General features: G+C 36.3%; 1 protein-coding gene across 3 annotated transcripts in view; it reads left to right on the top strand.

Moving 5' to 3' along the window:
- Positions 1 to 12,328, top strand: part of NDUFS1 (NADH:ubiquinone oxidoreductase core subunit S1) — a 31,397-nt gene that overhangs the window by 16,385 nt on the left and 2,684 nt on the right. For all 3 annotated transcript variants that reach the window (XM_043577609.1, XM_043577610.1, XM_043577611.1), the window contains exons 14-18: positions 2,193 to 2,353; positions 7,376 to 7,530; positions 9,755 to 9,930; positions 10,488 to 10,622; positions 10,724 to 10,796. In XM_043577609.1, the coding sequence (XP_043433544.1) occupies positions 2,193 to 2,353; positions 7,376 to 7,530; positions 9,755 to 9,930; positions 10,488 to 10,622; positions 10,724 to 10,796 (700 nt within the window). The remainder of the gene's footprint in view (positions 1 to 2,192; positions 2,354 to 7,375; positions 7,531 to 9,754; positions 9,931 to 10,487; positions 10,623 to 10,723; positions 10,797 to 12,328) is intronic.

The following is a 12,328-nucleotide window of genomic DNA, read 5'->3' as shown; positions in this document are numbered from 1 at the left end:
TTATCAGAAAAGAAATTGAAGTGAACCTGAAACAATTAAACTTTAGGAAATCTTTCTTTATTGCAAGAGTTATTACTAAATTTCACCAGTCCTTCCCTACTGAGCGCTTTATTTACATTTATCTCATTGCTGTCTGGTATTTATAGGTCTTAATTTACTTTTCCAAGAGGGGCTGATAAGTACACTATACCTTGAGTTCTTGCTTGCTTGGGAGTGTCTGTTTTATTCCTGAAGAGAGTGTTGGCAGGATACAGAGTTCTTGAGCCACACTCTTTTTTTTCTCTTTGTGAACTTTATAAACAAGGCCTTTTGTTACTGTGGAGAAGTGTGATGTCAGTCATATTTCCCCCCACCCCTGTCCTAATTTTTTTTTTAACTGTCTAGGTACTTATTTAGAGAGCTTGAGCAGGGGAGGAGCAGAGAGAGGAGAGAGAATCCCAACCAGGGGTTTGCGCAGAACTCCATGTGGGACTTGATCTCAAGAACTGTGAGATCATGACCTGAGCGAAAATCAAGCATCAGACGCTTAACCAGCTGAGCCGCCCATAGAAACTTTTTTTTTTTGATACTTTATACTTAGATCTTTATCTTTGAAATTTAATAACTTCACCAGAATACCTTAACGGTGGTTCTCTGTCACATTTTTATGGGACATGGTATACCTTTCATTGTGAAGATTCAAGGTTCTTTTTACTTTAGTATTTGTGTGTGTATGGTGGAGTGCTGATTGTTAAAAAAATGAAAGAAGTTTCTGGTTTTCATGTAATGGCTCTGGAGGGTAGGCAGTTTGACAGATGTTGTGGTTGTCCAAGGATGTCATCATGGAAGGACATTCCTTCCTGCTTTACTATCCTCTGTGCCTTTGCTTCCTTGTGTGTTTGCGTGTGCGCTTCTCCTTATTGTTCCAAGATGGTGTAGCTTTAGGCGTAGTCAAGTGGGACAAGGCAGCTAAGCCCAGTTCCTTTGTTTTGAATAGGAAAAACATGATTACAACTGCAGTGATCAAAAATATAAAAAAACTTAAAAGTGTCCCTCTCTTCTAGTTCCTATCTCCATGCCCCAGAAGATGATAAGTATGTTTTTTTTCTATACTAGATTTAAGTCTGTTTTCTATTAGTTAAGATGTGCTGCTAACAAAAAAAGAATGAACCAACAAAGCAGATACTGGATCCCCTTTTGTGTCTTTTTCTGTCATTTTTCCTTTGTTCTTTTATTCTTTTTCAGTTTGCTTTATATGATTTTGTATTGCCTGTCTTTCTTGTCCCTATTTTTGAAGTCCTGTTTTATTTTGTTTTTTATTGTTTCTGGAATGATGTTCATCGCTAATTTGTTTCTCTTTCAGTTCTTTCCTGAGTTCTGTGACAAAATGTCCTTCTATTGTATAATACTTTCTGTTTTGTCACTCTTCTAAGCCTTTCTTTTCAAGCGAGAAAAAGCGTGTTTTTCATTTTCTCTGAGGCTATTGAAAACTATTTCTCTGCACACTTCACATTTTCTTGGGAAATTCCTCTTGTGATCAATGTCCTCCCCTAGTATGTAGGCATACTTTTCATGCTGATTCTTTGCTTTGGGCCGCTTATTTATTGAGGAATGATATAGAGGGTGGACAGGAGAGTGAGCTATATAGTCTTCAGCTTTTAATTTTTCTATCCTCCACCAAATCTGTTGTTTCCTTTGCTTTTGGCATGCACTTCCCTTCATGTTTTGACATTCAGGAAGCAGAGCCCTTAAAGTCTTAGCTATTCTGCGTTGTAATCCTAGTGATTGTTGCTTTCCCTACCTCTTCCTCCTTGTCTGGAGCATGGTGGGTAGATAGACTATAGCATGGTACTTGAGTGTGGTTTTTCCTCTTAGACGGTACCAACTAAATGTCTGTAGGGACGTTGCCCAGTTTTTCTTGGACATACCCGTAATCATTCTGACCAAAGGATATTTGGGAAAGTCTTTCATTCTCAGTACTTAGTTTTAGAAAGTCTGTTTTATCTGATTCTCACTTAGCCATTTCACCGTAGCATTGGCAACATGTTTTTGGTTAAATCTGGTTGGATGTATGTCTATATGTTGATTAGTAAAAATCAAAGGCATTCTGCATTGAAACTAAAACTTGACACAACATATCGTAGATGCAAATTTGATTAGATTTAGTTGATTGTTTAGATTTTTTAATCAAAATTCTTTTTTTTTTTAAATAGGTATTACATGAAGCTAAAAAACCAATGGTGGTTTTAGGCAGTTCTGCACTCCAAAGAAATGATGGGGCAGCAATTCTTGCAGCTGTTTCCAACATTGCTCAAAAGATTCGGACGAGTAGTGATGTTACCAGTGATTGGAAAGTTATGAATATCCTTCATAGGTATGTTGAGTAATTGTTTTATATACTGTAAAATTCAAGTAATTTGTGTACGTGTATTCTGTTACATTGTCACATTTAGACTTACAAACAGCTTAATATTTAGCATCTGTAGCAGATGCAAAATAGATTAAAACCTTTATTTTCTGTGTGAGAAGAACCTGAGATAATAAATAGTATTTAAAATATTTGAAAAAGCAGTGCTGACAAAATTTTGAAAATCTGTACCCTATTAGTATACCTTGGTTCAATAATTGCAGCAAGTCCTGTGACTTCGATTAAATGATAAAAATGTAAACATGAGAACTCAATGTAAGGAAAGTTTTTTTTCTGACTATATTAATAATGCAAATTTATTTTAGAAAGTTGGAAAGAGAACAAAGTATACAAAAATGGAAATTATCCTTATTCCACAATTTACAGATAATTACTGTTGCTACTTCTGGTCCTTTTTTTCCTGTGTAAATATTTTTCTAGTTATATAGTTGAAATCATATTGTGTAAACAGTTTTGTAACCTGGTTTTGATCAATTTTCATTACCTGATAAAATTTCCTCCTGTAATTAGAAATTTTTTATAAACTTTAATGGCTGTTTAATATCATGAATATGTATAAAATTTTAGCTGTTTCATTATTATTAATATGTAAATTGATGCTAGTCTTTTTTTTTTTTTTTCGTTAAGAGAGAGCAAGAGTGAGCAGGGGAGAGGAGCAGAGAGAGAGAGAGAGAGATTGATTCCCCACACGATGTGGGGCTTGATCCCAGAACCTTGGGATCATGACTTAACGCCAGAATCATGAGTCGGATGCTCAACTGACTAGCCACCCAGGCACCCCTAGTTTAATATTTCATTTCATTTCATTTTATATTTTATTATTTATATTTGAGTTAGTTAATAGTGCAATATTGGTTTCAGAAGTAGAATTCAGTGATTCATCATTTACATACAACACCCAGCGCTCATCACAAGTACCCTCCTTAATCCCCATCACCCATCTAACCCATCTCCCACCTACCTCCCTCCATCAACCCTTGGTTTGTTCTCTATTGTTAAAAGTCTCTTGTGGTGTATTTCCCTTTCTTCTCTTCTCCCTCCTTCCCATATGTTCATCTGTTTTGTTTCTTAAATTCCACATATAAATGAAATCATATGATAGTTGTTTTTCTCTGATTTATCTGGCTTAGTATAATACATTCTAGCTCTATCTATGTCATTGCAAATGGCAAGATTTCATTCTTTTTGATGGCTGAGTAATATTCTGTCTCGTGTGTGTGTGTGTGTGTGTGTGTGTGTGTACACACATACATACACACACCACATTTTCTTAAAAACATTTTTTTTTTAATGTTTGTTTATTTTTGAAGGAGAGAGAGACAGAGTGTGAGTGGGGAGGGGCAGAGAGAGAGACACACAGAATCTGAAGCAGGCTCCAGGCTCTGAGCTGTCAGCACACAGCCTGATGCGGGGCTCAAACTCACAAACCGCGAGATCATGACCTGAGCTGAAGTCGGATGCTCAACCGACTGAGCCACCCAGACGCCCTGACACCACATTTTCTTTATCCATTCATGAGCTGATGGACATTTGGGCTCTCTACATAGTTTTGCTATTGTTAATACTGCTGTAAACATTGGGGTGCATGTACCTCTTCAGATCTGTATTTTTTTTTATCCTTTGGGTAAATGCTTAATAGTGCAATTGCTAGATTGTAGGGTAGTTTTACTTTTAGTTTTTTGAGGAATCTCCGTACTGTTCTCCAGAGTGGCTGTACCACCAGCAGTGCAAGAGTGTTCGTTCCCCTTTCTTCATATCTTTTCCAAAGCCTGTTGTTTTTTGTGTAGTAAATTTTAGCCATTCTCACAAGTGTGAGGTGGTGTCTTACTGTGGTTTTGATTTGTATTTCCCTGATGAAGAGTCATGTTGAGCTTTTTTTTTTTTTTTAAATCTGGGGGGAGGCGCTAGTCTTTAAAAATAATGCAATATCAGAGAAAGTGAGAGAATCCCAAGCTGGCTCCACACTTAGCGCGGAGCCCAATCCAGGGCTTGATATCACGACCTTGAGATCCTGACCTAAGCCGAAATCAAGAGTCAGACACTTAACCTACAAGCTACCCAGGCACTCCACGTATTACTTTTCAAATTTGTTTAAGGATTAAAGCTAACCACTTTAATTTTTTTTTTTAATTTTTTTATTATTTTTTTTAATGTTTATTTATTTTTGAGACAGAGAGAGACAAAGCATGAACGGGGGAAGGTCAGAGAGAGGGAGACACAGAATCTGAAAGAGGTTCCAGGCTCTGAGCTGTCAGCACAGAGCCTGACGCGGGGCTCGAACTCACGGACCACGAGATCATGACCTGAGCCGAAGTCGGCAGCTTAACCGACTGAGCCACCCAGGCGCCCCAAGCTAACCACTTTTAAATATGATAGGCAAATTGTTTTCATTTAGAAGTATTTTCATACATTCTAAAACATTAATTTCAGTGTTATATTTCTCCTTTATTGGTTTGATTTGACATTGCAAATCTTGTAAACACTTTGAAAAACTTTATATTTTATATATGTTTTTAAATGTTTATTTACTTTTGAGAGAGAAAGAGAGAGACAGAGTGTGAGTGGGCAAAGGGCTGAGAGAGGGAAACACAGATTTGGAAGCAGGCTCCAGGCTCTGAACTGTCAGCACAGAGCCCGACATGGGGCTCGAACTCAAAAACCACATGATCATGACCTGAGCCAAAGTTGGACGCTTAACCGACACCTCTGGATCCTTTCTGGTCACAATTTTTACTTCTTATTTTTAGTTCACCCTTGCATCCATGTCCTTATTCGTACAGTTTTGTGTTTCTGAATGGGTACCAAAATTAATAACTTCAAAAAAATTCCTGAATGTCTAACAATGTATTTCTGGTTCCTTCTCACAGATAAACACCTGGCTAAGTACAAAGGTGACAGTTTTTTTTCTTTTAATAGTCAGTAATTTTTCACCATTTCATTTAACATTTTAAAGAGAATCTCCTGTAATCTCAGTTTTGTCCCTGAGAATGACCTGACTTTGTGTAGGTGTGCGTGTCTGCTTGCTTGCCCTTTGGTTCTTGATTTTTAAGGGTTCCTTATTTTTGATGTTAAAGAAAATTCTGCCAGAATATAAGTGGTGACAGTAGGCTGTCATTACCTTTGCCTGGGAATATCATAGTTACTGGTTTACTTAGTTACTTGCTCTCACGCAGAAGCTTCTTTTGTTATGCATTGGTGGCCCTCAGACTTTTGGTTCTTTTCCCTCATAATTTTTCTCATTTCCTTTTTTTCTGGGTTTAGAGAAAATGCCTTTTTAGAAAAAGTGTATTTATTGGGGCACCTCGGTGGCTCAGTTGGCTAAGTGGCTGGCTTCGGCTCAAGTCATGATCTTGGGGTTTGTGGGTTTGAGCCCTGTGTCAGGCTCTGTGCTGACAGTTTTGGATTCTGTGTCTCCTCTCTCTCTCTCTGTCCCTCTCCCATTTGCGTACTTTCTCTCTCTCAAAAATAAACAAACATTTTTTAAAAAGTTTATTTACTTTTGAGAGAGAGAACACAAGTGGGGTAGGGGTAGGAAGAGGGAGGTTGAGAATCCCAAGCAGGCTCTGCACTGCCAGCACAGAGCCCGACACGAGGCTCAAAGTCACTAACAGTGAGATCATGACCTGAGCTGAAACCAAGAGTCAGATGCTTAACCGACTGACCTACCCAGGCACCCTTAGAGAAAATGTCTTGTTTTGTTCCATCATTTTGTCGGTTTTCATTCTAGAGAGCACTGACGTTGATGTAATTTTTAATTTATTAACCTTGTTTTTCATTTCATTATTAAAAGATTTCCTTTTTTTGAAAGTTCATTTTAGTTTATTAGGACGTATCTTTTATTGCAAAGGGAAAACTTAGTCTTACTGAGTTTGTTTTTCCGGGATGAGGTAGACTGTCATAAGTTAATGTGAGTCTCTGCTCAGATCTTTGAGAGAGAGATATCAAGACATTAAAAAAATACTATTGGGGCACAGGGATTAGTTTTGAAATTGGGGAGTAGGAGTCTTCCAACTTTGTTTACTTTCATGATAGGTTTGGCTATTCCGGGTCCTTTGCAAACCATATGAATTTTAGGATCAACTTGTCAGTTTCTGTAAAGTATTCAGCTGGGATTTTTGATAGGGATTGCACTGAATCTATAAGTTCAATTGGTGAGTATTGTCTTAACAGTAGTAAGTCTCCTAATCCATGGACATGGGATGTCTTTCCATTTAGTAAGGTCTTCACTTTCTTTCAAAGTTGTTCTGTAGTTTTCGTTATATATATCTTACACTTTTTTTAAAAACGTTTCATTCTTTTGACGTTATCCAGTCAGAGTTTGACAGAGTAGTAGCATCTGGTAGGAGTTGGTTTGACCTGCTCTCCTCCCCCAACAAATAGGTAAAACACCAATCTGCTTTATATATAGTAGGTCCTCAGAATGGCTACTATTTCTAGAAAGAAAGTTAACATTAGCAAATTAGACCAAAGACTGAGTTGTTCAGAGTATAGTTATTTCAGACTTGTTCTTTAAAGGATTATTTTCTGCTTATAAGAGTAGTATATGTTCATAGAAAGAACTTCATAAGGACATACACCCATGAACTAATTATAGTTTTCTCCAAGTTACAGTCTTATGGGTAGTGTTTTAATTTCTCCCTTTCAGTTTTCAAAATCGTCTAATTTTTATCTAATGACAGTTTTTGGCTTACTGTGACTGAGAACCAATTTTAGGGTAATTTCAATTGGCATAATGTTTCCACAATTATTCTAATAATTCTAAGCACCTTGTTTCTTTGTTTGCCATTCTTAAAACAGTAAAAAACTGCTGTTTCTGGTTTTGACATCTGTTTAAAATGGGTAAAGAAGATAAGGGAAGGTCTTTGTCAGCATTGAATAGAAAGGAGATTAAGTATCATTTCAACAATCACATTTAATTTTTTATAATGATAACACTGCAGGTGTGCTAAAAATCTGATTGTTTTACAGGATTGCAAGCCAAGTAGCTGCTTTGGACCTTGGCTATAAACCTGGGGTGGAAGCAATTCGTAAGAGCCCTCCCAAAGTGCTATTTCTCCTGGGAGCAGATGGAGGTTGTATCACTCGACAGGATTTGCCAAAGGATTGTTTCATTATTTATCAAGGTAAGTAGCATCTGTGATACCAGAAACAGAAGAGAATTGAATACTGTGTAGATTAGAAACTGTATGGCAATATATTTAGTGGATTGAATATTTTCCATTCAAGAATTTCATACACACGCCCCAATATTTTTTTAATATATTTTTTTAATGTTTATTTATTCTTGAGAGAGAGAAACAGAGTGTGAGTAGGGGAAGAACAGAGAGAGAGGGAGACACAGAATCCAAAGCAGGCTCCAGGCTCCGAGCTGTCAGCACAGAACCCTATGCAGGACTCGAACCCATGAACTGTGAGATCTTGACCTGAGCCGAAGTCAGATGCTTAACTGAGCCACCTAGACGCCCCTCAATATTTTTTAAAAACCAAATCGTAGGTTTTATTAGTTACATAGTTGATGCTGCAATTGAGAATTATTACCTGTAGAAAAAAAGAATTATTACCTGGGACACCTGGCCAGCTCATTCGGTAGAGCTTCTGACTCTAGATATCAGGGTCATGGGTTCAAGCCCTATGTTGAGTGTAGAGATCACTTTAAAAAAAAATTACTTAAGGGTCCTGGGTGGCTCAGTTGGTTAAGCATTGGACTTCAGCTCAGGTCATGATCTTGCGCTCCATGAGTTCAAGCCCTGCATTGGGCTCTATGCGGATAGCTCAGAGCCTGGAGCCTGCTTTGGATTCTGTGTCTCCCTCTCTCTCTGCCCCTCCCCTGTTCGCACTCTGTCTCTCTCTCTCTCTCTCTCTCTCTCTCTTAAAAGTAAACAAATATTTTAAAAAATTAAAAAAAAATTACTATCTGATGATATCTAATAACAAAAAATTAAAAGAAGCCTGAATGCTTCAGTAACAGGAATGGTTAAATTATGGTTTATTTATACAGTGAAATATTATGTAGCACTAAAATTCTGCTTTTCAAAGAATGTTTACCATTATTATATAATTAGAGGAAAGCACTTTTATATAAACAGTATAAAAAGTTTAAAAAATCATGAGTGTTATGTTACAGAAAATTTAATGAAATATATTTGACAGTACTCCTTTGGCTTCTTTGTATTTGACTCATTTTCTTGAACTCTTACTCATAAATGTAATCAAGTTTCCCTGGAATAGATGGAGTCCAGAGTGTTCCTGGATATTTTACAGGGAAAAGTATTACATAACTCTCTACTTCATTTTACACAAACACCATAAATTTATTAATAGGCTTTTTATTCCCATGGCACATAAAAAGCATTATATAATGTTTTGTATTTTTTGTTTGTTAAAATTAAAGCAAAATACATAAATTACATCCAGCTCCTTATCCTATCCAGAGATAATCATTGATGATGGTTTTGAAATGTGTGCTTCATGTATTTTTCTATGTATGTACAAAAATGAGACTAAATATTTTATATATTTTGTTTAACTCAAGTTCTTTTTTCCTTCTAACAGTTTCGTTAAACTATTAAAACTTTCATTATACTATTTCAGTTTTTCAGCAAGCTATTTTGTATAGTTTTCTGTTTATTGTGTTTTTAGTATTATCACTGTCATTCCTGAACTACATTTTTGTTCCTCCACCATTTCCATCTACTTTACCAAATTTCACTTACATATACCTGAGCATTTCTAGTTTGTAATTATCAAGAGAAATAATATAGCTAGTTGCCCATATATGTGCGGTGTTATGTGTATTTCTGTATTTGCAAAAAATTATGTGGGAAGATACATAGCAAATGCTTATCAGTGATTTCTTTGGGAAGGGAGTTGAAATGTGGGCTTTTTATTCCAAAAAATTTTTATATTGTTTTGTATATTGTAATTTAGTAAACAATTTTGTAATTATTTTTTGTTTTTTAACACTTTTTAAATTTTTTTTTTCTTTTTTTATAATTTTATTTTTTTTATTTTTTTTAAATTTTTTTTTTTTTTCAACGTTTATTTATTTTTGGGACAGAGAGAGACAGAGCATGAGCGGGGGAGGGGCAGAGAGAGAGGGAGACACAGAATCGGAAACAGGCTCCAGGCTCTGAGCCATCAGCCCAGAGCCTGACGCAGGGCTCGAACTCCCAGACCGCGAGATCGTGACCTGGCTGAAGTCGGACGCTTAACCGACTGCGCCACCCAGGCGCCCCAACACTTTTTAAATTCTTAATGGGATTTACAAAAGGGTATCTTCTGGGTTCATGTATGGTACCTAATCAATTTTTTGCTAAAATATGGTTTGCATTTTCCGTCTTTTCACAGGACATCATGGAGACGTTGGAGCTCCAATAGCTGATGTTATTCTCCCAGGCGCTGCTTACACAGAAAAGTCAGCCACTTATGTCAATACTGAAGGCCGAGCTCAGCAGACAAGAGTAGCAGTGACACCTCCTGGCTTGGCAAGAGAAGACTGGAAAATTATAAGAGCCCTCTCTGAGGTATTTGTTCTTAGTGATGTTGCTAATGGGAAGTTTGACTTGTTAGCTTGTCAAAGACAAAGCGGATGCAAGTCTGAAGTGCAGAGATGATTTGAATAATCTCTGTTGGAAAAATATGTTCAGAAAATGGGAATTTGATATTGGTGTTTTTATTTTTGGCTTATTTTTTGCCTAAAAATACTGCTTTTAACTCTTTTTATTGTGAAAAAGAAAAAAGGCATCGTGACATTTAAAATTATACACAGTTGTCTGTAGATTTTGTTCATGATCAGTATCAGGTTAGCAAAAGCATTCAGATTTAGCATACCATTATCTCTTTAATGATTTATTTCATGATCAGTCTAATTTCTAAAGAGAAATTACTAACATACTGATAGCTGTTTATGAATTAAAATTTTTGACCATTGTGTTCTCCACTTAACCACAATATACATGCTAATGAACGCCAATAGAATTTTCATTGGTACAACATTATTTCACTATAGTTGCAATTACGTATGATTTGAATTTTTAAATACTAAAGCTTTGTGTCAATTTTGGGGACCTGATATGTATAGATTGCAGGTATGACTCTTCCATATGATACTCTGGATCAAGTAAGGAACAGATTGGAGGAAGTCTCTCCTAATCTCGTCCGATATGATGATGTCGAAGGAGCCAATTATTTCCAGCAAGCAAATGAGCTCTCCAAGGTAAAAACTTGCCTGTATGCAGTTTTCATACTAGTGTATCCTCTGGTGTTAGTTTTCAATTCTATTATTGATCTCATGCTTTTTTGTTCTTGTTGTTGTAGCTAGTGAACCAGCAACTTCTTGCTGATCCGCTTGTTCCACCTCAGCTAACAATAAAAGACTTCTACATGACAGGTATGCATCTGTCAGCATGCCTGCCAAATATAAAAGGTGGGAAGGTAGAAGATCACCTAATTTAGCATCGTGATTCCAACGTCTTCGAGTGCCTGGGTGGCTTAGTGTGTTAAGCAGCTGACTTGATTTTGGCTTAGGTCATGATCTTATGGTTCATGAGCTCGAATCCCATATTGGGCTCTGTGCTCACAGTGCGGAGCCTACTTCAGATCCTCTGTCTCCCTTTCTCTGCCCCTCTCCCGCTCAATCTCTCCCTCTGTCTCTCTCAAAAATAAATAAATGCCAAAAAAAAAAAAAGATTCCAACCTGTTATTAAGAATATTTGATATTTTTATTTAATCTTTGAAAATTTTCAAACATCAGAAGTAATGTAATTTGTATCATCTGATTTTACTCTCTTTTTTTTTTGTTTCTGAAATGTAAGCATGTTTTCAATATAAAATTTTACTGTTGTGTATAAAATCATTGTATACTAATTTAGGAAGCATTTTTGTAAGTGACAGCCAGAATTGCTAAGGTTTTTCTGAGAAATACAGTAGAAATATCAAAACTCATGTTAAACAGTGCATCTAGGTATGCCTGGGTGGCTTAGTTGGTTAAGCATCTGACTTGGGCTCAGGTCGTGATCTCATGGTTCGTGAGTTCGAGCCCCACATCGGGCTCTGGGCTGACAACTCAGAGCCTGGAACCTGCTTCAGATTCTGTGTCTCCCACTCTCTCTGCACTGCCCTGCTCATGCTGTCTCTCTCTCTCTCTGAAAAATAAAATAAAAAAATAAAAACAAAAACCCAGTGCTTCTGATGTATGTTGTTAGGAATGTTTTTAAGGAATGCAGACTTACTGAAACTTCTTTACTGCAAATCTTCCATTTGGTATAAAATAACACCTGATATAATATCTGTGTTATGAGGTAATTTAAAAATGATTTTAAATAATTTTCTATCAAAGCAGATAGTGTTTTTTTAAATTTTTTAAGTTTGTATCTAAGATTATTGTTAATTGTTTTTTAGTTATGTTTGTTATAGAATACATACTTAAGCCCAAAGAGCAAACAATTACTATGATCCCACCATCCAGAAAAATAACTATATTTATTTTTTTAACATTTTGTCAGGCATCCAGGGATATACACATACATTTATTTAAACAAAAGATATGATTATTCATTTATGGGGGGGAGGGGGGTTGACAGCTTTATTGAAATATCATCCACATACCATGAAATTCACTCATAAAGTGTACAATTCAGTGGATTTTAGTATACATACTATTTTAAAAACTTTTTTTCAAAAATAGTATTTTGTACATGTTTTACCTGTCTTTAATAATTTTCTACAATATTTTTAATGTTGCATACTAGCACGTTGTATGAATGTATATAATTATTATTATTTTAAGTTTACTTATTTTGAGAGAGAGAGAGCATGCACAAGTAGAGAGAGAGAGGGAAAGAATGAATACCAATTTGTGCTGGCAGCACAGAGCCTGACATGGGGCTGGATCCCATGAACCCGTGAAATTATGACCTGAGC

Source organism: Prionailurus bengalensis, chromosome C1, assembly GCF_016509475.1.
Source record: "Prionailurus bengalensis isolate Pbe53 chromosome C1, Fcat_Pben_1.1_paternal_pri, whole genome shotgun sequence".
Classification (NCBI taxonomy): domain Eukaryota; kingdom Metazoa; phylum Chordata; class Mammalia; order Carnivora; family Felidae; genus Prionailurus; species Prionailurus bengalensis.
Note: the sequence above shows the minus strand (reverse complement) of the source record. Positions and strands in the feature narration are given on the sequence as shown.